Here is a 26,231-nt window from a genome sequence, read left to right as displayed (position 1 = left end):
TTCGCAATGTGATATGGAGAGGTATGAAGCACCACTTATCCGCAAATTCGGCATTGCAATGGCAAAATGCATAGCTGTTGAAAATGCTTTAAGTATATATTTTTGTTTCTTTAGATCTCGTTTGATAACAAATTTGTTTTTTATTTTTTATTTTTATTTTTTTCCTTCTAAATTATTTGTAGTTTAATTATTTCAATAGTTTGTAAATCTCAATTGATTATAGTTAGGGTTTATTGGATATATAAATTAACTACAAAATTTTAAAAATTAAAAATTAAAAACCAATCAGTTTTAAATTATGTTTTATTTTCTATTGATCTAACAAATATATATATATATATATATATATATATTTTGGAGGTGCTTGTTTAAACTAATGGAATGGTCTGGGCTTTATTTGGGCCCAATATGAAAGCCAGGTAGCCAGGTAATGACGGTGTTGAAGTCTGAGTTGCTGGCTAGCTTCGTTCGTCTCTCTCACCCCATTTTATCTGTCTTTGCTGGGTTTTTGGCGCTCGCTCCCTACGCTACGAACTGAACTACGTTGTATTGCTAGGTTTCTCTCTTAGTCGTCGTCTCCAAGGCTCAAACAATGGTTGGGAATATTTTCTTCTTGAATTTTCGTTATTTTTAATTTTCAATTTTCTTTTTAATTTTCTATAACATGCTGTTAATTATACTCTAATGGAAATTGGGAATGTCAGAATTGCTTGAGTTCTTGGTTATAGTTACTTTGATGTTCGATAAAATTTAGGATGAGCGAGCTATATATTTCTGTATGCGTTTGATTTCTTAGCCATGCGTGGATTAGTAAGGGATTTCTTGCAATTTTTGTGTGCAAGTATATTTAGGACGAGCAATCGATATCGGATTTTTTTTTCCTTATTTATTTAAAAAAAAAAAGAAAAAGAAAAAAGATTTAGTAGAGCTTGATTTGTCTCTCTCTTCTTTTTTCTTAAATACAATTAACATCAAAATTTCGTTATTAGTTCTTTATAAAAATTTCAATTTTTTTTACGCAAATGATATGGAAGCACATGGAAATAAATTTTTAGCTGTTTGGTGTAAATTGTATTTCTTGAGTGAAAATTCACATGTAAAGTATAACTGTTCTACTTATTTATTTGATTTTGGACCATAACTTTTTGCGTTCTTTTAGCTTAATATTTTTCAATTAAGCATTTCAAATTATTGGGCTTTGAAACAATTTATTGACTGGGGTTGAATGGTTCCAGCTATTTATGTATGAATAAATGTATTAAAGCCGTAACTTTTGCATACTTACAGTGTTTATTCTTGGCTAATTTGCAGGCAACTTTGGCTGATTCTTTCCTTGCTGACCTAGATGAGCTATCTGACAATGATGCCGATATTATTGTGAGTAAATGCTGGCCCTTTTAAGTGAACGGGAATATCTTTGAACTTGTCAGTCTTTATGAAGATTAATGTCTATTGTGTGCTTTTTATTTTTGTTTACAGGATGAAGATGATGGAGAGGCCGCAAACATGGAGGAAGATGTTGATGGGGACTTGGCAGACATAGAAAATCTAAATTATGATGATCTGGATAGCGTTTCGAAATTGCAGAATACACAGAGATATGCTGAAATAATGCAGGTTTGTTTGCTTAACAAGTTTGAAATTTAATAATTGCATTGTTCAGGGGTACTTTGTTTTATTATTCTTCTTTTTTGATGCATCAGTTTTTTGATTTTGCCTGTTGCAAGTGTTTTTATGGATGATGATTCCTATGTTGCTTGAAGTTATCTTTTTGACAAATTTGTTTCATATAACGGTGTACTTGATATTCCACATGGCCTTTTCTTAAAACTTTTGTAACTGATCTGTTAAATACGGTGGTTAGGTTCTCATTTTACACTTTTCTGCTCTATATTTATCTTTCTCTGGAACTTGGTTGTGGACATGTTCTATTCGGTTTTGTGGTGTCTGGAATGCAGAAAGTGGAAGATGCACTTCAGAAAGATTCTGATGCCTCAAATCAGGGAGTAGATCAGGGGATAGTCCTGGAAGATGATCCTGAATACCAGCTGATTGTGGAATGCAACTCCTTGTCGGTTGACATTGAAAACGAAATTGTTATTATCCACAATTTTATTCGTGACAAGTACCGTTTGAAATTTCCAGAGCTTGAATCACTTGTGCATCACCCAATTGATTATGCTCGAGTTGTTAAGAAGATTGGAAATGAGATGGATGTAACCCTTGTTGATTTAGAGGGTCTTCTACCTTCCGCAATTATTATGGTAGTGTCAGTTACAGCATCAACTACTAGTGGCAAGCCACTACCAGATGAAATTCTTCAGAAAACAGTTGATGCTTGTGACCGAGCCCTTTCTCTTGATTCAGCAAAGAAAAAGGTTCTTGATTTTGTGGAAAGTAGAATGGGATATATCGCACCAAACCTTTCTGCGATCGTTGGGAGTGCTGTTGCTGCAAAACTTATGGGCACTGCTGGTGGTCTTGCTGCATTGGCTAAGATGCCTGCTTGTAATGTGCAGCTTCTTGGTGCCAAGAAAAAAAACCTTGCTGGGTTTTCTACTGCAACATCGCAATTCCGTCTAGGTTACATCGAGCAGACAGAAATATTTCAAAGTACACCTCCTCCTTTGAGGATGCGTGCTTGCAGACTCTTGGCTGCAAAGTCAACACTTGCTGCACGAGTAGATTCCACAAGAGGAGATCCATCTGGAGGCACTGGAAGGGCTTTCCGAGAAGAGATCCGAAAGAAAATTGAGAAGTGGCAAGAGCCTCCTCCTGCTAAGCAACCTAAACCACTTCCAGTTCCTGATTCTGAGCCCAAAAAGAAGAGAGGTGGTCGTCGGCTTAGGAAAATGAAGGAAAGGTAAGGAAGTCCATTTATCTTTTTAGTTTCGACCCCTTTCTTTTTACTCAATATTTATGTAATTTTAATTTAACTTGCTAATATTTAAATTTACAGGTACGCAATAACAGACATGCGGAAGCTGGCTAATAGGATGCAATTTGGTGTGCCTGAAGAGAGTTCTTTAGGTAACTTTTATTTGTCCTTTGCATGTTAAGAATCTGAAATGAATTTCTAACGCTTTCTTCTTTCAACAATGAGCAAAAATTTATATTTATAATGCTTTCTTCTTTTAAAAATGAGCAACAAGTTATGTCACCATGATTGATTGTTTAAACAGTACTTAGTGCTCTGTGATAAGCAGAAAAAGATTTAGTATGTATTTGGTTATCGCCTATATATTTTCTGGACATGAAATCTTCTTTCACAAACCACTGTCAGAGGAAACACTTTTTATTTAGATATGTTAGTCTTTGATTTGTATTTCTAAGGATAAAAGTAATTTTTTTGTCTACACTTTTTCTTCTGCAATTTCAATATCAGGAGATGATTTATTGTTTGTGTCTTTGTAGTTCTGACAAAAGGCAGTTTTGAAATTCTTTCCATTCCTCTAACTAACTAAGCTCCTTAATTCTAGGGGACGGACTGGGGGAAGGTTATGGAATGCTTGGTCAGGCTGGGAGTGGCAAGTTGCGTGTATCAATGGGTCAGAGTAAACTTGCTGCAAAATTTGGCAAAAAGTAAGGTTTTTCTTGCTGTTTTTGATTTCTTTTAAAAAGTAAGGTTTTTCTTTCTGTTTTTGATTTCTTTTACTTTTAAAAGAGTACTGTTTTTGGCCGGTGGGCATATCAAGCCAGCCAATTATATTATATATCTTTGGACTGCCGTATTATTATTTTTATTTGTTTTGCTGCTTTAATGTTGGTTAAAGAGAAAACTTTATAGTTTTGCTCTTGATTCTGACAAAACTGCTTCCTGATTTGATATAATGGGGTTTCTGTTATTTTTAGGTTCAAGGAAAAGCAATATGGAAGCAGTGGTGCTACATCTGGATTGACTTCAAGTTTAGCATTTACACCTGTGCAGGTTTATAAGACTTTCCCTTTTGCTTAATAATACAGGTTTCTTTCTCAATTGTATTGGGTTGTGAGCTAATGAGGCAAATTAGAGTTATCAAAGTTGTAAAAATGAATAGAAAGTTGATAAACTTATTTCCTGACTGGACTACGGTTAAACATACAATGTGACAGTTTACCATGCTTAATGTGGTTGATGCAGTCCTGTTCGAGATTGCAGTGATTTAACTAATTATAAGTTTATGCTTTTTAGGATTCTACCTATGGTTAAGTTTGATTTGCCATTATTTGTAGATATTAATTTTTTGGTGACTTCTTATAATAATAATAATACAGTATTTTAGGCGATTATTTGACTTCCTTGGTTTAATCCAAAGAAGATATTAAATGTTTCTTTCTTTTATTTGTGTAGTTTTCCTATCTCAATAACTTAAGTGCATGCTTTCTTCAATCTTACAGGGGATTGAGCTCACGAATCCACAGGCTCATGCACACCAGCTTGGTAGTGGAACGCAGAGCACCTACTTTTCTGAAACGGGAACTTTTTCAAAGATCAAGAGGACCTGAACCATACATAACGACGCATAGGATGGGTGTTGTGAGTACTAATTTGGCCATGAGTAATCGTTGTCTGGGAGAATCATGTAAAAATTTACTGATTTTTCTTATATATGGTAATTAGTAGTTACCTACTCTTATTAAAAGGTAATGGGGACAGCAGTATATGCCTTTTGCGACAAAAAATTTTAGGTTACATTGCTTGAACAGATGATTTTGTTATTATAGAATAGTATGTGATTCTGCACCTTATTACCTGTATTACTTCATTGTCTACTCGCTCTTTGGTTAAAATGCGAATGTCATGAAACACTTTGCTAGATGGAAAGATATGTGCTTCATAACCCGTTGGTAGGCTTCTTTTTTATGAAAAACTATTATTTTTCTTTTATTTATTTTGCGACCAAAGCCAATTTTGATGACATTTTTTATGCTTGTTTTCTTGCATGAAGTTGTTGATGATTCTCAGTAGGACCCATGCTAGACTCTGTCTTTTCTCTAATTTGAGAATTTCATTTGGGCCTGGACATGTGTTGAGATTTCTGAGAAGCCTGGTCTTGACAGAACAGCTGGAAAGCGTGTACGTTTTGCAAGTGTTACAGGTTCCTCTGGCAATTTGCATTCCATTATTTGGCCCATCCTATCCTCTTTTCTCTTTTTAGATGCTAAAAGATATTTATAAAATATTATTTTTTGATATTGGAAATTAGATTGTCTCATTAGAGGGACTATTTATAAAATATTCATAGAAGATTATTCATCTGTAATTCCATGGACTGTTTTTGGATTCTTTTTAAGAGGCAAATAATTGGAGTGTTTAGATTTATTAGTTGACCCTTGAGTTTTATTATTGTGGCTAGACTTTTTGAGCCACTCCTCGTGATAATTGCATTATTAATCTTTAATATAATGAATACGATTCAGAATGCATCCAAAAATTGCTTTCTTTTCCTACCGTTCAATTCATTTGGTCAAGACTACGGCTCTTTATTTCGTTCTAATTCATAAAATATAAAAAATAAGAAAAATAAAAAAATTACGTTCTTTCATTTTCAGAATAAATGTTACGGATTTAATTTTGTGAGCTCCATCGAGGACCATGTTGAAGATTTGATATGTTATTCTGCATTCAATACATAATGTCAACAATTTCGGGTATAGTCCATAATATGGACACGAAGATTTGCAATTTTTTGTTCTTTTGTTCGTAGGCATAGACGTATTCAAGTGGCTTTTTTTTTTTTTTGGCACCGTGTTCAAGTGGTTTGCTTCTCAGGAAAATATGTGGTGGCACCAACTTTTATTTTTAAGTTAAAAAAAAAAAAAAAAAAAAAAACACTAAAGTTCACATGTTTTCTTCTATTTTCTTTTTCTTTTTTGATAAAGTTTATATATTTTCAAGTTATCAACAATCAACAATTGAATAATGAATAATCAAACCTACAAATATGCATCATGAATTTACATTTTAGTTTTGAATGTAAAAAGTTGTGACACAGAATTATATAGAAATTATATTAAGATACGTTATTTTTTGTTTTAAATTTCAGGATTGGTGTTGTTAATGTTGCATCGAAATTCACAAAAAAAATAATAATTTAAATTTAAAAATAATCACATAATTTTTTTTTCTATATTGGGAAAATATTATATAAAACTTCTTCTTTTTTTTTTCATAATGTTATATAAAAATTAAAAAAATGTTTTTGGGCATCGGTAAAGATATTAAGTTGGAGATACAAACATCTTGGAGAAAAAAATAAATAAAAACACAACCTATTTTTTGGTAACTAGAAGATTAAAAAAAAAAAAAAAAAGAAGAAGAAGAAGAAAAATTGAAGACACAGGAGCACTTATGTTTGTTTTTTGAGTAAATTTCATTTCCCCTTTATTTTTGCAATTTTTCTTTTTTACAATTTCACTATAAATGCATCTATAAATAGAGATTAAAGATTGATTGTTTCTTGGGTTTCTATTGAATTGGTTTTTATCAGATCCAAACTAATGAAAAATCCAATACACATTAATAGACCTAAATTAAAATTTTTAACATAATTTAAAAGATTTGAAGAAAAATTTAATTAAGTAAGATTATTTAACGAATTTAAATTATAAGTTGTTAATCTATTTTAAATTAAATAAAAATAGATATATTATTGATTAATCCAATGTAATTGGATTAAATGGGTCAATTTTATTAGTTTCGTTAAAATTTTATACGCCTTTGGTGCCTCCTAATCTTTAGAATAAAACAAGCATTAAAGAGCACTTTATATAGAAATATGGATTATAAAAAAAAAAAAAAGTGCCATATAATAAATATAGATAATTTTTTTTTGAAAAAAAAAATATTTTAATGATAACATTTAAAATTTAATGTCAAACTAATGTGCTTAAACATTATTAACGTAAATATATATTTTGGAAACTAATATTAAATATTGTAATATATATATATATATATATATATTTTGAAAACAACAGTTTTTTTCCCAAAAAGAAAAAGAAAAAATTAATAAAAAATATAGTTAATTAATAAACATATTGCTTTTATATATATTATTTTACAACGTCAATTTCTATAAGCATATATAAGCACAGGATAGTTTATTTATTTTTACATTTTCAATATCATGAGTTTGTACTTAAAAAAAAAAAGAAAAAAGAAAAGAAAAGAGCAAAAGTCTCCCGTTGAAGAAATCGGGCCAGCGAACCTGTAAAAAAAAACTTACATTTTATAATTAATTAATAGCTATATTGCTGCTTTTATTTATTTATTTATTTATTTATTTATTATCTTAGAGAATAAATAAATAAATAAATAAATAAGAACACAATTTTTTTTTTTTGGTAACTAGAAAAAAAAAAAAAAGGCTGAAGATACAGGAGCACTTATGTTTGTTTTTTGAGTAAATTTCACTTCCCCTTTATTTTGCAAATTTTCTTTTTTACAATTTCACTATAAATGCATCTATAAATAAAGATTAAGGATTGATTGTTTATTGGGTTTCTATTGAATTGGTTTTTATCAAATCCAAACTAATTGAAAATCCAATACACATTAATAAACCTAAATTAAATTTTTAACATAATTTAAAAGATTAGAAGTAAAATTTAATTAAGTAAAATTATTTAATAAATTCAAAATATAAGTTGTTAACTTATTTTAAATTAAATAAAAAATAGATATATTATTGATTAATCCAATGTAATTGGATTAAATGGGTAGATTTTATTAGTTACGTTATTTGGTGCCTCCTAATCTTTAGAATAAAGCAGCATTAAAAAGCACTTTATATAGAAATATGGATTATGAAAATAATGTGCCATATAATAAATATAGATAATTTTAAAAAAATCACTTTTTAATAGTAGCATTTAGAATGAGTATCAATCTGATATAGCTCAAACATTATTAACGTGATTATTTATCTTAGAAATTAATATTAAACATTGCAAAACTTTATTTGAAAACAACATTATTCTTAAAACATCAATTTTTAAAAAAAAAATAATAATAAAAACTATAATTAATTAATAGTTATATTGCTTTTATATATATTATTCACAATGTTAATTTCTATACTATTATATATAAGAACATTATAGTTTATTTATTTTTACATTTTCCATATCATGAGTTTGTACTTAAAAATTAAAAATAAAAATAAAAAAAGGAATAAAAGTCTTCATTTTACATTTTACGTATGTGGGACCCTGTTGCATGGAAGTTATATTAGAATATATTATATTATCTTTTTGTGATGGACTTTCCATGATTGTGGCCGCTCGTGAAGATGAATTTTACATAAAAATAAAAATAAAATAATTATTGGTGCTATTATATGAGCTTCCCTTTTTATTAGTTTTTGTTCCTTAAAATTATTTGTAAATCAATTTTATAGTATTTTTAAAACATATAATACATTTATTGCAATATGAAAATAATTAAAATTAAACACTCCCATAAAACTTTTATATATTACATTAAAATTGATAAAAATTAGATTCAAGTTAATTTAAATACCGAAATATGATAAAAATAAAGTTTAGACAAAGTGCAAAAAAAAAAAAAAAAAAAAAGTCAAAAGATTAAAATGCAAATATATATATATATATATGTAAAAGGAACAATGCTAACAATCTAAAGAGTCAAACTTATTTGAATATAAATAAGTTGAAGATGAAAACAGGCTTTTTTTTTCTTATCATTTTTTTTCTACTGCACAAAACAAATACACAGGATATTGTCCATTTAACAAAAAATAGTTTTTATTTTTTATTTTTTATTTATTTTTTATTTTTTATTTTTTATGGTGATTGGTGAAATATAAATTTTTTTTCCCTCAATTCGCTAAATATAGTTGCTTAAAAATAAAAACACCTTGGGAATGACATGAATTATCGAAAATTAATTGAATAAATCGATACGGTCCTGAGAAATGGCGATAGTCACATGATACATCCACGTTAATTATGTATAACTTATCATCAAATGTTACCCACGTCAAAAGTGCCATTTGTCTTCTTTATCCATATATATATATATATATATATATATATATATAACTCAAAGTTGTGGCATTTAATTATATTTTGAATCTTTAAATCAAAAATTTTGAGAGTGAACTTTTTAAAAACCCACTTAAAAATACATCTAAGTGAAAAATAAAATACATCTAAGTGGCAAATAATATTTTTCTTATGTTTTTTTTTTTTTTTTTTTTGGTTGGAAGCCATGTTTTTTATTTTAATATTTCTTTTGCAATGTGTTTCTTATTTTATTATAAATTCTCATTATATGTAATGATAATCTCATTTTCTACACCCCTTTGAATAGTTTCTCATTCATCTTTCCTAGTTCCACTTATTATTAATTTTGTTTTTATATATATATATATATATATATATTCTTGAAATTTCAAATAATTTAAATTTTCTCGAGTAATAAATTTTATCATTTGAAGTTAAACATTTCAAGATTCAGAAAAGGACAATATAATGCTTTGATTGCAAATACCAGGCCATGTGATTTTTTTTTTTTTTTTCTAAAGATGTCAAGGAAGAAATAGAATGACTAGGATGCAATTATCCAATTATCAATATCTCTCTATTTTTACCAATGTAAATACGCTAAAATTAGTAAAAAAAAAAAAAGTTATTAAAATTAGAAAATTGGGATAAAACCGATGTGGATTGTTTTACAAAAACTAGTAGTTACTTTAAACAGAAAAAAAAATGTACTTTATCTAAAAATTTATCAATATCCAAAAATTTTGCTATTTCAGGTAACATTGAATTTAGATAAGGTAACTAGTTTTATTTTTGCATTTTCATTTTTTATTTTCTTATCTTTTGGAATTGAGATAAGTTTTACAACAAGTATGGAAGTTTCCAAAAGATAATGAAATATTATTCAGAATTGGCAACTGAGCCAGAAATCCTCAAACCGACGTCTTATCTTTAGCTTTTTTCCACCCTGTTTACTTTTAATAAACAAGAATTTAAAAGGACCCCACATTGAATTGCATTCAAAATAGACCAATCAGATGGTTGATATTGAAATTAAATTTTGACTATGATATCCTACCTACGTCTATGAATTTGATTTGGTTGGCTCAAGTAAACGGCTTCTGAGGTGTCAATAAAATAGCAAAAGCGTGACGCGACGATATTAATATTATAAATACTATATAAAAACTTAAAAAAATCGAAACTTTTCCAATCAAGCTGACTCTTTTCCCGTTTTCCTGTGCTTTTATTGCGTTTCTGTTGGTGGGTTGCTCATCATTTTGCATCAGCTTCCAATACACACAGTGTTATATATAGACATGTATATACAGAGTTAAATTATTGATTACAGTGGGGATATCTGTTATGATTTTCAACTGATAGATAAATATATTTTTAATTATATAGTTTTGTCTGGGTGTGATATACTGAAGCAGTCACAAGAAAACTGAGAGAGGGAGTAGTTGTTTGGTTAATCATGGCGGCTAGGAGGATCTCTTCTCGACTGTCTCGCTCTTTTGGTTCTGTTTCTTCTTCTTCTGGTTTGTTTTGTAAAGGTAGATTCTTTTTCTTTTTTTGGTTGATTAGTCTTTGATTTTAATTCTAACTTTTATGGTTTGCTGTGTTATTGTCTTTATTCTGTTTGGCTCTGATAGCAAATGGTTTGAATGCTTTATGATCTGGTGTATGAATTTTCTAATGGGTAGTGTTTTTTTTTTTTTTTTTTGGATCTTGCACTGGCTTTCTTGGTTGGTGAGATATGAATTTTGTTTTTTCAGTTCTTTGCACTCTTTTTGGAATGTGGGTTTTGACCAACGAAATAAGAAATAGAATTTTATTTTTTTTTTCTTTTTTAGGTCAGTCTGTATAGTGATCTTTTACACATTATTAGAATTAAACTCCAAAGAAAAATCAATAATAAAGTCTAAAGACATAAATAAGTGTTACTGATTTTATCTTTTTAATTTATTTTTTTTGGCTGATAATTTTTATCAGTTTTCTCACCAAGCAAAGAGAGGATTGGAGAATATTTCAGTTTTTTTTAATCGCATTGATTAATCATTTTGGTTGGATTTTGATTGTTTTGCCCTTTTTGGGGCAAACAAAGCTTTTAAACATTAACATGCGTGTGGGATTGTATTTATTGAAACACAATTCTTTGATTTTCATGGCTGGAGGTGTCAATTATAAGATTTATTGCCTTACGAATTGTGGACTGCTCAATAAATGTTTCTCACATTTTTCTCTCTCTCTCCTCCTCCTTTCCCTCTCTCTTTTTTGTCCCGCTTTGAGTACCCACTCATCGGAGCTCTGACTTGGTTCCTTTAAGTATTCGTCCTACCTACTCTCCCATTTATGATTTCTTGTATTTCCCTTCATCTATTTTGATTGTGACAGTCCACCTGTCCCCCTCTGCTTGTGACATACTTCTTCTTCATCATTTTTTATTTTTTTTTATTAATTTTTTTTTTTTTGGGTGCTAAAATTGTGAGATACACGCTTCAACAATGTTTATATAAGGAGGCCCCTTTGCTTTTGTTTCTTGGGTTCAAAATGATATTCTTGGTTGGATCTATTGTAAGTGAAATATATGAAATGTCTTTCTGAAAATAAGTACTTAATTTTAGACTTTTTTAAGAGACTAATGTTGTGCTTATTTTATTGTTAAAGGAAGAGTTTTGCATTTACTTTTAAAAATACTATGAAATTTTGTTATATCTTAACCACTCAGAATAATTGAAAATGTGGTGGGATTTTCTTGTTGAACTTGTGAATGGCTTCTAAAATGTAATTTTTGAGCAAGTAATAGATTGGTAATGTGTCAATTTTTTATTTTTTTTTCTTTTCCTTTCTTTTTTTCTAAAGAAATTAATATTGAATATTTATGTGCTTTCTGCATTGATTCCTTGTAAAAATATCTTGCAAGGGTAATAGTCACCTTTCATGCACCCAACAATCTCTTATGTGGGCTTACATTTGTCTCCATTAGATCACTACCGTTAAAGGTTTTTACCCTTTTACACTCAAGCATGCTTATGTTTTTTTTTTTAATCAGGGAGGTTTCCTTCGGCGGGCAGAGTTGGGAAATATAGCACTGCCGCTGCAATTGAGGAACCGATTACTCCATCTGTCAAAGTAAATTATACTCAGCTATTAATCAATGGAAACTTTGTGGACTCAGCATCAGGTGAGATTTCCCTTTTGTTCATTAGCCTGTACATTCATCTTTTTTATTTTCTTAAAGTTTTGGATGGCATGCTGTCAAATGTTATATTGTTACTATCTTAAGAATTAACCATGTACTAAATGCGTTGTTTATCCTGGTTGCAGGGAAAACCTTTCCAACATTGGATCCCAGGACTGGGGATGTGATTGCACATATTTCTGAAGGTGACGCTGAAGATATAAATCGGGCAGTTTCTGCTGCCCGTAAAGCATTTGATGAGGGACCATGGCCTAAGATGACTGCTTATGTAACTTTTCCTACTTCTTTTACTTGTACTGGTATAAGGTTGCCTTTTGTTCAATACTTTCAGTATATAATTTCCAATGACATTATTTGTGTAGGAAAGGTCCCGGATACTTTTGCGCTTTGCTGACTTGATTGAAAAGCATAATGATGAAATTGCTGCTCTTGAGACCTGGGATAATGGGAAGCCTTATGAACAAGCTGCTAATATTGAGATACCCATGGTCACTCGTCTATTCCGATACTATGCAGGTATTATTCTTTGAAATGATTTAAGAGATCCCTTCATTTAGTGGAATTTCATCAAAGTGCTAAGCTTCTTATTTTATGCCTCAGGTTGGGCGGATAAGATTCATGGTCTCACAATTCCAGCAGATGGACCATATCATGTGCAAACTTTACATGAACCAATAGGTGTTGCTGGTCAGATTATACCATGGAATTTTCCTCTGCTCATGTATGCTTGGAAGGTTGGGCCTGCATTAGCATGTGGCAACAGTGTTGTTCTGAAGACAGCAGAGCAGACACCGCTTTCTGCTTTATATGTTACAAAGCTATTGCATGAGGTAGTTCATTAACCAAGCCACTCATTTTGCTCTTTTCTTTATAACGTGTCACATTATACCCTGTTGTTTCTAAGCTACTTGGATTTGTTAATTTCATCAACAAAAATGGTTTATCTTGGATTCTAATTAGATAGTTTTTTGACAGGCTGGACTTCCTCCTGGTGTTCTCAATGTGATTTCTGGTTTTGGTCCCACTGCCGGTGCAGCTCTTGCCAGTCATATGGACGTTGATAAGGTAATGTATGCATTAATTAAATACGGGTTTTTGTCCTGTCTATTTTTTTTTTTTTTCCGATTTTTTTGAGTGCCCAAGTGGCTAAACGTATTCTAAAATTGCGTAGGGATTTTGGCTTCCCTATTATTCATACCATTGGCAGTTGCATAATCTGCTTTAGCATAACTTTTCTGCATTATGCATCTGTATTCTGTATATTCAGTTGTCAATCTTGTTGTTTAAGATTGTCAAAGGGAGTTGATATGATGTTAAATGGATTATATGGACCATAAACATAATGACCTTTTCAATGGTAAGGTGCCCATGAGACAATTGGAGTGTGTTTGTGATGTATCTATTTGTTGAGATAGTAAAATCTCAAAGATTCTAGAGGCTTAGGCTTTTGGGACTACTGATTTTGTCATTTTATGAATGTTCAGCATTTGCAATGTTCAGCATTTGCATAAATAATCATACTAACTGGTGATGATTAAATCTGGGAACTGATTCAATTGAGAACCTACAATAAATTGATTTTGTGAGATGTTCACAGCTGAGTTAAAAAGGAGTTGTCTATGTATGATCATTGTTTAAGTAGGTTGATTATAAAATTTCATAACCAACCTAGATTAGGAATTTGAATACCAAGATGGATCAGACATAAGTGGGGTTTGGTTGGCCCTTTGAAAAGAAAACCAAGATTTCAATTTAATATATCTTATTCCTAAGCTTCATAGAATAGAATATTATGTAGGAAATGCGATTTCAGATTTGCAACTCCAAATAGATTGATCTTTTCTCAGTTGTGATAGATTGAGAAGTCATTAATTAATGCTAAAATATGAATATAGTATGAAATACCATTCCAGTTGCTTAGATTTTCACCTGAGCAAACTATCTTCCTGCTAAAATTGTTAGTGATCTTTTTGCAGATTGCTTTTACTGGATCAACTCAGACAGGTAAAGTTATACTTGAATTGGCTGCAAAAAGTAATCTTAAACCGGTAACTTTGGAGCTCGGAGGGAAATCCCCATTTATTGTATTTGATGATGCTGATGTGGATAAGGCTGTTGAGCTGGCTCATTTTGCCCTATTCTTTAATCAGGTATTTTAGAAATTGTCATTTTACCTCAAGTCTGATTCGATAGAAAATAGAATTCTTATTGTTCACAATGCTCTCCTGCATAGGGACAATGCTGTTGCGCTGGTTCTCGTACTTTTGTACATGAGCGTGTATATGATGAGTTTGTGGAGAAAGCAAAGGCACGAGCGGTGAAACGTGTTGTTGGTGATCCATTCAGGGGGGGCATTGAACAAGGTCCTCAGGTAAACGCTTTTATTGTTATATAAGATTGACCTTTATTTCAGACTCTTTTTGTTCAAGGTGGAAATTGAGGTCTATTTATGATGTTTATTCTATATGGACTTCCATGTTATACCATAGAGCCATGAGTATGAAATCAATAAAAATACATCTGCAAGAAATGAATGTTTAATTGCCTTTCAGTTTCTTCTCTTTGTAGTTTTTAATTATGAGACTGACAGAGGCTTATTTCAATGAATTAGATTGATTCAGAACAGTTTAACAAGATCCTAAAGTACATACGAGCTGGTGTTGACGGTGGAGCTTCCTTGGAAGCTGGAGGAGAGAGGTTTGGAGATAAGGGTTTCTACATTGAGCCCACTGTTTTTTCAAACGTCAAGGTATTATTTTTACCATTTCCATGTGTAAAAATTTTTACCAACAAATTTGAAATATCTTTATAATTAATCTAATATTACCATGTCATTTGTTAAAGGATGACATGCTCATAGCAAAGGATGAGATATTTGGTCCAGTGCAATCCATCTTGAAATTCAAGTAAGCAATAAACTTTCTCTATAGGAATTGTGTATGATCATGCTCTGTTCCTCCATTAGCATTAACATTTCCACTGATTGCAGGGACCTTGATGAGGTGATACGTAGGGCGAATAATAGTCGCTATGGACTTGCTGCTGGGGTTTTCACAAATAACTTAGATATCGCAAACCACGTAACACGTGCATTGCGAGCTGGTTCTGTTTGGATAAATTGCTTTGATGTCTTTGATGCTGCAATTCCTTTTGGCGGGTATAAGATGAGTGGCATTGGAAGAGAAAAGGGAATTTACAGCCTTAACAATTACCTGCAAGTGAAGGCTGTTGTCACACCCTTGACGAATCCTGCATGGCTATAAAATTTAACATATTCTGTTTTTTTTTTTTTTTTTTTCCTTTTCTTTTTTCTTTCTCTAAGAACAGTCAAATAAGGAAGAAACTGCATCAAACGATTTGATTCTGTGAACACGGTGTGATTATATGATGATAATGATGATAAAGTATGTTCCATTTTGTAATGAAATGCACCTCTGGACATGTTTTGATACTTATGTTGGAATTGATTGTTGAAATAGTCTATGGACTAGGGTTGATCTAAATCAACATCTTCTGCATTTTCTTTTCCCTCTTTGATTCTTGGTTTATAGAGATTCCAACTTGGGATTAATGCTCAAGAAAACAGTGGCTTTTTCATTAAGTTGTCTCCAAGTGGACTTACTCTGCTACGTTTTAGTTGCAAATTGTTTTCTTCAAGAAACCCTATTGGGTCATGGATTACAACTGTTAGTAAGTTGTTGTTTGTTCGTTAATTGAAGTGATGGTCCCAGTTAAAGTAGATGATGAAGTATAGCCTTCATAGCATTCAATTTATTCTTTGCAACCAATCTTTTATGGCTAACTCATGGGGTAGAGAATTGGTTTGACGTTTGAGGTTGTCCTGGGTGAGTATTATTTTTCGAGGTCTAAAAGTCAAATATGGTTAGGAAACGAGTGGTTTTGCTTTCTAAGTAGTCTAGCTTTGAAACTGCTGGCGTGAAAACATAGATACAACAGGTTTTTCTTCCTCCATATTATTTGTTCTCTTACCTCAAATTAGGATCTAATACACCTCTCTTCTTCTTCTAGAACGGCGGACCAAACCCAATCTTTTTTTTTTTTCTTTAATTAGATATAGGAGATCCGAATTTAAAATTATTATTTTAAAAAACAGTGATTTTACTATTGGACTGTCTCCCAAAAAAATCTAAAAATCTTATTGAACCTTAAAAAAGCATTAGTGCTGAAAACTATGACATTAAGTTGTTTTCCATCTACTACTTCGTGTCAAAAATGCATTCTCAGCCACTAAAATTTATTAATGTGATCGTTAACCAATAAAACAAAAACAGAAGCTTGCTCCTGCTCTCACAGTTCACGCGGACTCCACTTTTCTTTGGGAATCACATTACATCAACATAACCATCAGGGTTATTAGTCATCGATAACGATGAAGAATTTTGTAAAGATGAAAATGACATAATACCGTTTATCTATAAGGAAATGCAGTTTAGCTACTAATTTGGAGGAATAACAGATTTTAACCGAAAAAAAAAATAATAATAAGAGCATTTTTATATTGATTCTGTCCATTTAAATTTTTTTTATCACATCAGATAAATAAATAAAGTTTTAAAAAATTCTTCTCCAATGGTTTTATGTATTAATTCTGTGAAGCTGATGTGACAACAAAAAAAAATAAAAATTGTTAAAAATATTGTTTATTTTTAAAAGTTCATCAGTATTTTATTTATTTATTTGACTTTCGATTAAAAGAAAAATAACTTTTACTTGGGCTTTTCATGTTTTTAATTAGACATAATTTTAAAATAAAAATTTAAATATTAATATTTCAAAATATTTAAAACAGAATTCATTGGAAAAAAATTATCTAAAATATTATTTATTAAATAGAAATAACGAGAATAAGCATAAATATTTTTCAAAATTAATATTATATAGATTCCAATAGAAAAAACCATTGGAAATACACTAATATACTGTATATTGCATTTGTATACAACTCAAATGGGTACTATTTGTTCCGACCATGTGGAGAAAATAATAATAATAATAAAAATACAAAAAAAAAAATTGAAATTCTTTATTTGCATTCAGGTGGTAGGACTTTAAACCTTGGTAAATCTTTACAATATGAGTAAAACATGAGCTTCCTTCTTGCCCAATCCATAGCCACAACTTGCTGGTTTGAGAGCTTAGCAAATTCCTGTCCATCAACTGGGTCTAAGCTTGAAGGATTAGACTTAGAACATACTGATCCTGTTGGATTTGATGAAATGCAGCCACTCATCTCCATATCTGCAAATGAAGCTACAAATGGTGCATATTTATAGTTAACTGGGTATTTTCCTCCATGAGTTGCCCATTGTGATCCATCCCATATTGTAGCATAGAGTGACATTGGTTTTAAGGGATAAACAGAAGGGAAGGCACTATTCCTTGGAAACTCTCTGACTGGGATATTGTCAACTAGAAACCTGCATTTTTGTTTTGTAGATAGGAAAAAATTTAGAAATTGGCCAATCTTTTAAAAAAAAAAAAAATTACGGCTGTAAAAATTTTGTTTTTCTTACACTATATGATGGCTGTTCCAGAGGATGCTGTACTGATGGTGTTGTTCTGTTGGATCAAACCAGAGATAGAATTTCTCTTCTCTTCCTGTACTGACACTTCCATTTGCATATATATTTGTTTGGAAAGCCCAGTCATTTCTTTTGTCATGACCAAGTAGTTCTATATCAATTTCATCGTGATTGTGAGGATAAACATCAGCATTTGACAACTGCAAAAAAAATTGTCCACTTTCTTCTTTGTTAGACTATGTGCATTAATTTCAAAAATACTTAATACATATATAATATACATATAACGAACTCACATAAAAAGCCACCACAACTCCAGGAGAGAGACCAGACGGTAGCTTGATTGAGGCACTAAAGAATCCATACTGGTATTTGTTTTTCGATACTAATCCTGAGCCTGCAGAAAAACAAAAAGGAAGAGAATCTTATTAAGAAAAACTTAATGATCAATGTGAATTATAAAACCAACATTTTTTAAAGGGACTGACATTACCTGAGGCCTTGTCAAGAGAAAGAGTAGCCATGAATCCATTACCGGTAAGCTGGATATTTGAAACCCCAAAGCCTTTGTAGAATGAATTGTTAATGGAAACATGAGGGAAAAGATCAGTTAAACGAGTAACAATAGGAGGTGTAAAATGCCTACTGTGACATGAAACCAATATTGACATGCACAAGATCAAAAGAGCTAAGAAAAGTGGTTTTACTTGAGAAAATGCCATGTTTTTATTCGGTATACAAAGAACACATTGAGGTAGATGACTTGGCTATTTATGGGGAATTTTCAGAGAGGTTCACAACCTTTTTGCTTGGTTGTTTATTAGCTGGCCAAATTTCTATTTCGCAGTATCTTTCCACTGGGTATTTTGCAACTTTAATGCAATATTAAAAAATAAATAATAAATAAAGGACATGTGAAATTGTTTTGAGAAGGTTTGGCAAGGGCTAGTGGGTCTGCTGAAAGGTCAAGACCATGACTTGAACATTCACGTAAATGTTGGATGGTTCAAAACCTTCAAGGTCCCATTGCTATGTACCATTTATGGTACTAGATATGGCCCTCTAATAATATACAATGGGGACAAAGGTTTTTCAAGTTAATGCAAAAATCATTTTGACTAGCTGAAAGGGAAACGATTTTTTGTTTTCTTATTATTTTTTTCCTCTTGATCTAGGCTTTCTGGTCCCAAAGAGAATCTGTCAGTCAATTTTTTTCGTGTTTTTCAGTGACCAATTTTCTGAATACAAAGTTTCAATTCAGTTATTTACCCCTCTAAATACACATTCAAAATTGGGTTTTTGGTTACATACACCTTTGGAGTCATTCATAAAGTCAGATCTAGCTCAATCCAATACAGTCCCAGAATTTTAATTGGAGGGTTCAAAGCGTCAAAACATGTTTTACTACTCATAATAAAGACATTTTTCTTAATTTTAATGATTATCAAGAAATTAATGTGAAAATTAAGAATTACTTAGTGATCAGAAAATGACTTTGTTAGACAAAAATATGGAGATTTTGGGTGCCAGAAGTGTTTTAGCTGGCTAGGATGGGTATCTGATATGACAGAAGACAAAAATAGACAGTGAAAGCAATAAAAAGGCGGGGGTGCAAGTGGAAGGGAACGATCATGGAAGGCATACCTTATTTGTCTGTTATCTTAAAAGTGAGTGATTTTAACAGAAAATTGATATCATTTCAGAACCCAAACAGAATCCTGCAAATCTAAGCCAGCTGTTTATGCGTATTGATGTCTCTATGTCTTTCTCCTCCCTAACACCCAACTTTTTGTGTTTGGAGAATTTGCTGCATTAATGGCCAGTGGGAATGTGGGATTCTCTATTCCTCTATAGGATTTCTTGTCCTTTTATTTCTCTCCGATACCAAGTCAAAGACACAATTACATAATATTCTAATCAAATTGGTTTTTTTTTTTTTTTTTTTTTTTTTTTGGATAAACTAATCAAATTTGATTTGGAAACCCAGAAATCAGAATCCTTTATAGGCTTATTGTTTCATGGCTATGTAAAAGCATTTAAGTTGGAATCTAACTTTTTCCATCAAAGAGGCATTATATAAATGTATACGTTTTTGGAGTGCAAGCTAATTATGTGAATATTACAACAAATGCATTAATTGTTGATGTTTCATTTGCTATTTTGTGACAAAAACAAGACGGTATTCGCCACATGGGAACAATATTGCCATATGGGCCATGGCCCAATAGTAGCAGGGTGGACCTAATTATAGGCTTGGCCATGACGGCAAGAAACCATGAACCACCCTAACCCAAATTGTTATTTGTTATTATAATTATTAGAGTTTCATAATTCATATATAATAAACCTATAAAATAAATAAATAAATAAATATTTGGCCTCTCCAAATAAATGTCAATTTCATTTTTCAAGCAATACAATACTCTTTAAAATTATACTTACAGTAATTTTATTAATTATACTTGCATTATGTTTCTATACAATTGCTATCTCAATATGTGTTTCTTAATAATCAGATTGTAAACCAAGGTAACTAATTTTTATATTTAACTTGAGTTTTAGTTAATGTTTATCACAATTTAGAATTTTATTTTGTTATATTTTTTCATCTATATCTACAATTTTGATATTGACTTGATCTGTATTCCTGTTTTTCTGACTACGTATAGATAATAGTCCTCCATAAAAATAAATAAATAAATAAATAAATAATGCATAGATAATCAATAAATTTTTATCTAGTGCTTTTAAACGACAATTATACTACTCTTTTTAAAGCTTTTTTTTAGACATAATAAATATTTTTTTTACAAAATAATTTCTATCTATTTAATAATTATTGTATATGAAAGAAAAAAATCATAATATTAATTTTAATTACACTTTATTTCCATAAACAGAGCATCCTGATAGATTCCTCCTTCATAGTTGTATTACTTACACCTTTTATTTATGGAAATTATTGAAATCTTCAAATGCTATTCATTTTTTCATAGATTATGCTATTCATTGAAGCCTTTAGACATCATCTTGTCCATTTATCAAAGTCTTCACTTATAAAAGCATCTTCATTGTTAAATATGGATTGTTGATTATATAATATAAAAATTGATATTTTTTTAAATCTATGTGGTATCAATATATAATTAATTTTAAAATTATTCTCTAATAATAATGTATAAACTATTTATAACTTTTAATTAATTAAATATTTTATTAATTTATTTTTTAAAAATAATTTACTTATTAAAGAAAGTTTTGCTCTTTAAAAAATTTCAAATTTTTATAAACCCTTCAAAAGAATTGGAGGATTATTTGGACATTATTTATTTTTGTTTAAACAGGTACATTAAAAAAGTTATTTTTAAATAGTTTTCTATTTTGATAAAAAAAAAAATCTAACAATCAACAAATACATCACCAACACCATTGTAAAACATTTTTTTTAATAAAAAAATAAAAAGTTAAAGTTATACAGTAATTATTATCTGGATTTTCATAATTGAAGAACTAAATTAAAATTAGGTGGCATAATTATCTGATTAATCAATCATTATCTCCCTTACTAATTCAAAGGTTGACTTAATTTTTAGTAAGATAAACATTGTATCACTTTTTATTATCTGATTTTGATTCCGTTGTACTAAAAAAATAATAATAATAATAATTTAATTACTCGGTATACTGAAGCATAATTACTCATAACTCTTAAAAAACCCAAAAAAAAAATAATAATATTACAATAATTGAATTAATAATGCAAGAAAAAAAAGATGGAATTTCACTTTCAATAATTCCACGTTACATTTCGCAGATATTGCAGTCGTTGTCGGCTACCGCCATTGACTTACCCTCAACACCCACGAGCTCATCCCATAAAATTCGTCGCTACGTGTCGCTTCTTCGTTGAGTCAGGTACGATCCTACGAAACTATATACATAGCCGCCAATCCCCATTCCAAGATTCCCACATGTCCTCTTGCCACGTGTCGATCAGTCATACACATACGACTGCAGCACAAGCAGTCAGAATTTACACAAAAGTCAAATTCCAATAATCTTCTTCCACGTGTCCTGTTGATCAGCCACCTATTTATATATATGTGTCTTCGTCTTGAGCCTTAAAACCAAACTGAAATCCACACACTGAAAAAACGAAAAACAAGATCAATCTTTTTTCCCTCTCTTAGTTCAATGATCCAAAGTTTAAACGGATCGGGTCGGCGGATTCTGACGTACCCGGATGTACATCCATGCGACGACATTGCTCCGAACACACTCCTCGAGTTGCTGATCTCTCTCGCGTACGACATTTGCTATTACAAGACCGAGTTCTTCCCCACCAACAATCGAAATGCTAAGGAAGTCATACGTCAAATCGGAGTTATTCTCGTTTTCCTCGAAGAAGTCCGAGAACGAGATTCGGATCTTCCGGATTCGGCGGGTTTGTGTTTCTCGGAGCTCCTTTTGGCTTTCCAGAAGATTCGGTACCTTCTGGAGGACTGTACCAGTGAAGGCTCGCGGTTATGCATGCTGATGAAATCGGATCGGGTTGCGAATCAATTTCGGGTCTTAATGCGGGCGATCTCTACGGCTCTGGATGTTCTACCTCTTGGTTTGATCGACCCGATGGATGAGATCAACAGCCATGTTGAATTGGTAATCAGGCAAGCAAGGAAAAAGAAATTTGAACTCGACCCGAATGATAAACGGGTTAAGGAAACCCTGGTATCCGTTTGGAACGGGTTCGAGAATGGGATTATCCCGGATAAGGATAGTATTAAACGGGTTCTAGATTATCTCGGAATCCGAAGTTGGAGTATGTGCAACAAGGAGATGAAATTCTTGGATTCGGAAATTGGGTTGGTGACGATGAGCTCGAGCGACGAAAAGAATGAGTTGGGAGGGCTGTGCAGTCTAATGGGTTTCGTTTGCTATGCTCGATGCGTGGTGTTCGACATCGTCGACGGCGAAACCAGCCGGCAATCGGAAAACAATCCCGGCAATTGGGTTCTGGCTAATCTGAATCCGGACGATTTCCGGTGCCCAATATCATTGGAAATCATGGTTGATCCGGTGACGATAGAGACCGGACATACCTACGATCGCTCTTCGATTTTGAAATGGTTCGGAACTGGAAAGTCAATCTGTCCCAAAACAGGTACGAAGCTCACGAACCCAGAATTGCTAGTTCCAAATTTAGTGATGCGGAAATTGATTCAGCAATATTGTTCGGAGAATGGAATTCCATCTCCCGAAACGGGTCGTAGAAATCGCCACGTTAAGGGGGAAATTCTGGTTGGGTGTTTGGCAGCCGAGAAAGCTATGAAAATGGTTACCCAATTTCTTTCTTGTATTCTAGCAAATGGAACAAAGAAAGAGAAGAACAAGGCTTCTTATGAAATCAGAATCCTTGCAAAAACAAGCAATTTTAACCGCTCTTGTTTGGTGGAAGCTGGTGTGGTTCCTAAGCTGTTGAAGCTGTTGCTTTCAACGGATTCATGGACCCAAGAAAACGCCATTGCAGCTTTATTGAATCTTTCCAAGCATTCGGGAAGCAAAACAGCAATAGTGGAGAATTGGGGTTTGGAATATATTGTAGATGTTCTAAAGCATGGGGTCAAAATGGAAGCTCGTCAACATGCTGCTGGAACTCTGTTTTACCTTGCTTCGGTGGAGGAGTATCGGATACTGATTGGGGATAATCCGGAAGTCATTCCAGCTCTGTTGGAGCTGATTAAGGATGGGACTAACCGGGCAAAGAAGAACTCGTTGGTTGCCATTTTCGGGCTACTAATGCACCATGGAAACCATTGGCGGGTACTAGCATCTGGGGTAGTGCCTTTGCTGGTTAATCTTTTAGCATCTTCGGATAGAGAAGATCTTATTACTGATTCTCTAGCAATTCTAGCAACTCTGGCAGAGAAAATTGATGGAACAGTTGCGATTTTGCAACACGGAGATTTGGATTCCATTGTGAAGGCTCTGAATTCTTCCACTTCAAGGGTAGGGAAGGAGTACTGTGTGTCTTTATTGCTGGCTCTTTGTACAAATGGTGGTAAAGATGTGGTTGCTGTTTTAGTAAAGAACCCAACTTTAATGGGATATTTATATTCCTTACTAACCGACGGTACATCTCGAGCTATCAAGAAGGCTAGTGCTCTGATCAGGATCCTTCATGAATACTGTGAAAAAAGGTCCTCTGGTTCAATGGCTCATGTTCTTCCACAAGAAAGATCCATTCACGTATGGTAATGATAACCCAAGTCCTTTTGTTTTGTAGGGTGGTCTTTCATTTTTCATTCTTTTTTCAGGTCGTGTAAATACACATTGTTGTGTAGATATATTTGCTTTTACCTTTCAGTTTGATTTCTTGATATTAGCTCGGATTTTATAAGAGCAAATATCACTATATCAGCATCTAGTTTTTGGATGAAGCTTTTGTACAAAAAAAAAAAAATAAATAAATAAAAAAAAATAAATAATAAAAAATTCTGTATTGTCACTCTCTTATTTCACTTTTCTTTTAAACAAGTGAAATAAGATCAAGTTTTCTTCTGTAACAATATTGTTTGTGAATGCTTGAATATGAGAATGTTTATCCTTCCGATTTCTAAGCGAGTTGAATTGAGCTGCAATGTTGAGTGCCTTTTCTAGCTTTTTTTACACTCGTTCCATGGACGGTCTTTGTTGTTTAAGTCCTGCGCATGACAAAGCTAGCTTGAATACAAGGCCAAACGATTCCAAGTTAGTTGAATTGTGTTGAGATGTTGAGTGCCTTTTCTAGCTTTTGTACCACTTGTTCCATGGATGGTCTTTGTTGTTTAAGTCCTGTACATGACAAAGCTAGCTTGAATACAAGGTCAAACGCTTCCATGGAGTATTCGCTGCTAAGTTTGGGATCAGCAAATTCTTCTATATTCCTACCGTCTGCAAGTAATCTAGCCTGAATGGCAACAACATGAACAAAGAGATGAGCATGGAAGCTTGAAATGTTTGTTGAAAATGTGGAAGATATAAAACATTATTCCTCACCATTTTATTGAGAGGCATTGGTCTGTTTAGATTAAAATTGATAACCCGCCGCCCTGAGAGAAGTTGCAGTAGCACCATTCCAAAACTATAGACATCTCCTGAAGCATTTACATGGTGATTTTTTCGGTATTCAGGATCAACATAACCAAATGTTCCCCTCACTTCTGAACTTACATAGGATTGATCCAAGTCCATGACCTTAGACAACCCAAAGTCTGAAAGTTTTGCTTGAAATTTAGCGTTGATGAGGATGTTTGTTGGCTGCCAATAGGGAAATGGCATTAAAATTACAGGACTGAATGGAGAAAGAAACAAAGAAGAATGTAAAACGGAATAAACAGACCTTGATATCACGGTGAACTATACAGCCTTCTGGATAACTATGCAGAAAACAGACACCCTTAGCGCTGTCAATTGCAATCTGAAGTCTATGAATCCATGGAAGAAATTTATCTTTACCTGTACAACAGCTTAGTGATTGTCTTTACACAGGAAAGAATGGTAATGAAAATACTTAGAAGTGATAAAAGGGAAAATACCAAATAGCCACTCTGAAAGGTTTCCATTATGGCAGAGCTCATAGACTAGGAAACATTCTTCTTTATCCTCACAATAGCCAAGCAAAGCAACAAGATTTTGATGTCTGACATTGGAAAGACTTCTAACTTCCCTTATGAATGTATCTATGTATCCATCCTTGATTATATGTTTGACTGCAACATGCTGTCCATTTGACAGTACGCCTTTATATACCTTCCCTGGAAAATTTTCCGAATCATATTAAATTCCAACTTTGTGATAATAATACTAAATCAAGTGCTATTTTTCCTTAAAATACTGTTTTACTTCATGCATATCAGATAATGTTTTAAGCCAATATTATGCTTTTTGTTTTAGGCTAAATTATCTATTATTTTCCATGTAATCATTTATGGCGGTTGCAAACAATAAGAGTGGAATGCCAAATCACAAAGTTTCTCACCAGCTACACCTTGGCCAATGAAATTAGATGCATTGAGATTGTCTGTAGCTGAATAAACTTCCTTCCTTGGTATCTTCAAACAGCTGGTTTCGTCAGGCTGTGAGTCATCTGATACTGTCCAGTAAAACAATAAGAAGGTTAAAGATTTATAGCTGTCATCTCTTTTAAGTAAGGTAATTAATGAATTAAGTTCAATTAAAATGGACAAAAAATTACCATCTGTAATTTCTCTTGCAGTCGAAAATCTTTCTTTGATTCCTTTCTTACACAGAATCCATATTAGAGCAAGCAGTATTAATGTAATTCCCGCTATACCACCAGCTAGAATTGATAAACCTTTATAATTACCAATAAAAGTTATGGAATTTCGATCAATATGTAACTCTTCGAAACTCAAATCAAAGATGGCTGTGATGATGAACATTATACGTCTGGAAATTACCTGTACTGAATTTTTTTTTGTTATTTTTGGCCTTGA

At 32.0% G+C, this 26,231-nt stretch overlaps 5 protein-coding genes across 8 annotated transcripts; 3 read left to right on the top strand and 2 right to left on the bottom strand.

The window, feature by feature from the left end:
- Nucleotides 1–401: 401 nt before the first annotated feature.
- LOC107428623 (U4/U6 small nuclear ribonucleoprotein Prp31 homolog) lies at nucleotides 402–5,310 on the top strand. Of its 2 annotated transcripts, XR_009635051.1 has the most exons (9): nucleotides 402–595; nucleotides 1,312–1,377; nucleotides 1,480–1,617; nucleotides 1,959–2,863; nucleotides 2,960–3,030; nucleotides 3,480–3,582; nucleotides 3,853–3,928; nucleotides 4,378–4,827; nucleotides 4,929–5,310. XR_009635051.1 is itself a non-coding variant. In XM_016039191.4 (8 exons), exons 1-8 carry the CDS (start codon nucleotides 593–595, stop codon nucleotides 4,483–4,485), a joined length of 1,470 nt encoding a protein of 489 aa, XP_015894677.1. In that variant the 5' UTR covers nucleotides 402–592; the 3' UTR covers nucleotides 4,486–5,310. The 2 variants fall into 2 exon arrangements, 1 of the variants encoding a protein (XP_015894677.1); XM_016039191.4 differs by having other exon boundaries at nucleotides 4,378–5,310.
- Nucleotides 5,311–10,112: 4,802 nt separating this feature from the next.
- Nucleotides 10,113–15,646, top strand: LOC107428629 (aldehyde dehydrogenase family 2 member B7, mitochondrial). Of its 3 annotated transcripts, none has more exons than XM_016039198.4 (12): nucleotides 10,113–10,251; nucleotides 10,396–10,544; nucleotides 12,044–12,175; nucleotides 12,319–12,461; nucleotides 12,556–12,709; nucleotides 12,794–13,023; nucleotides 13,169–13,258; nucleotides 14,170–14,343; nucleotides 14,427–14,564; nucleotides 14,805–14,942; nucleotides 15,038–15,099; nucleotides 15,183–15,646. In XM_016039198.4, exons 2-12 carry the CDS (start codon nucleotides 10,466–10,468, stop codon nucleotides 15,454–15,456), a joined length of 1,614 nt encoding a protein of 537 aa, XP_015894684.3. In that variant the 5' UTR covers nucleotides 10,113–10,251; nucleotides 10,396–10,465; the 3' UTR covers nucleotides 15,457–15,646. The 3 variants fall into 3 exon arrangements, with proteins under 3 accessions (XP_015894684.3, XP_015894685.3, XP_024934198.3); XM_016039199.4 differs by having other exon boundaries at nucleotides 10,121–10,251; nucleotides 10,425–10,544; XM_025078430.3 differs by having other exon boundaries at nucleotides 10,185–10,309; nucleotides 10,425–10,544.
- On the bottom strand, nucleotides 15,468–18,569 carry LOC107428620 (probable xyloglucan endotransglucosylase/hydrolase protein 33). The gene is made up of 4 exons (XM_048466883.2): nucleotides 18,230–18,569; nucleotides 18,033–18,133; nucleotides 17,728–17,936; nucleotides 15,468–17,631 (listed from the first exon to the last, which is right to left on the bottom strand). The coding sequence occupies exons 1-4, from the start codon at nucleotides 18,456–18,458 to the stop codon at nucleotides 17,238–17,240; spliced, it is 933 nt and encodes a 310-aa protein (XP_048322840.2). The 5' UTR covers nucleotides 18,459–18,569; the 3' UTR covers nucleotides 15,468–17,237.
- A 3,281-nt stretch (nucleotides 18,570–21,850) lies between these two features.
- LOC125420332 (U-box domain-containing protein 19) lies at nucleotides 21,851–25,606 on the top strand. Its single transcript, XM_048466918.2, has one exon. It carries the CDS (start codon nucleotides 21,931–21,933, stop codon nucleotides 23,989–23,991), a length of 2,061 nt encoding a protein of 686 aa, XP_048322875.2. The 5' UTR covers nucleotides 21,851–21,930; the 3' UTR covers nucleotides 23,992–25,606.
- LOC125420012 (probable receptor-like protein kinase At5g18500) lies at nucleotides 24,485–26,177 on the bottom strand. The gene is made up of 6 exons (XM_048466560.2): nucleotides 25,970–26,177; nucleotides 25,754–25,867; nucleotides 25,311–25,529; nucleotides 25,115–25,230; nucleotides 24,847–25,032; nucleotides 24,485–24,682 (listed from the first exon to the last, which is right to left on the bottom strand). The coding sequence occupies exons 1-6, from the start codon at nucleotides 26,175–26,177 to the stop codon at nucleotides 24,485–24,487; spliced, it is 1,041 nt and encodes a 346-aa protein (XP_048322517.2).
- Between the last annotated feature and the right edge of the window lie 54 nt (nucleotides 26,178–26,231).

This window comes from Ziziphus jujuba, chromosome 12 (genome assembly GCF_031755915.1).
Source record: "Ziziphus jujuba cultivar Dongzao chromosome 12, ASM3175591v1".
Lineage (NCBI taxonomy): Eukaryota > Viridiplantae > Streptophyta > Magnoliopsida > Rosales > Rhamnaceae > Ziziphus > Ziziphus jujuba.
Note: the sequence above shows the minus strand (reverse complement) of the source record. Positions and strands in the feature narration are given on the sequence as shown.

Excerpts from the sequence above, each read along its gene's own strand:
- LOC107428623 (XM_016039191.4), top strand. Across the intron at positions 1,618-1,958 it reads GATATGCTGAAATAATGCAG|AAAGTGGAAGATGCACTTCA; the intron begins GTTTGTTTGCTT and ends TCTGGAATGCAG. Across the intron at positions 3,031-3,479 it reads GCCTGAAGAGAGTTCTTTAG|GGGACGGACTGGGGGAAGGT; the intron begins GTAACTTTTATT and ends CCTTAATTCTAG.
- LOC107428629 (XM_016039198.4), top strand. The coding sequence starts at position 10,466 with ATGGCGGCTAGGAGGATCTCTTCTCGACTGTCTCGCTCTTTTGGTTCT. Across the intron at positions 12,462-12,555 it reads GGCCTAAGATGACTGCTTAT|GAAAGGTCCCGGATACTTTT; the intron begins GTAACTTTTCCT and ends TTATTTGTGTAG. Across the intron at positions 13,024-13,168 it reads TTACAAAGCTATTGCATGAG|GCTGGACTTCCTCCTGGTGT; the intron begins GTAGTTCATTAA and ends GTTTTTTGACAG.
- LOC107428620 (XM_048466883.2), bottom strand. The coding sequence starts at position 18,458 with ATGGCATTTTCTCAAGTAAAACCACTTTTCTTAGCTCTTTTGATCTTG. Across the intron at positions 18,134-18,229 it reads TTCTCTTGACAAGGCCTCAG|GCTCAGGATTAGTATCGAAA; the intron begins GTAATGTCAGTC and ends GTTTTTCTGCAG. Across the intron at positions 17,937-18,032 it reads GAGTTGTGGTGGCTTTTTAT|TTGTCAAATGCTGATGTTTA; the intron begins GTGAGTTCGTTA and ends TTTTTTTTGCAG.
- LOC125420332 (XM_048466918.2), top strand. The coding sequence starts at position 21,931 with ATGATCCAAAGTTTAAACGGATCGGGTCGGCGGATTCTGACGTACCCG.
- LOC125420012 (XM_048466560.2), bottom strand. The coding sequence starts at position 26,177 with ATGTTCATCATCACAGCCATCTTTGATTTGAGTTTCGAAGAGTTACAT. Across the intron at positions 25,868-25,969 it reads TGCAAGAGAAATTACAGATG|TATCAGATGACTCACAGCCT; the intron begins GTAATTTTTTGT and ends TTTACTGGACAG. Across the intron at positions 24,683-24,846 it reads ATGTCTATAGTTTTGGAATG|GCTAGATTACTTGCAGACGG; the intron begins GTGCTACTGCAA and ends GTTGCCATTCAG.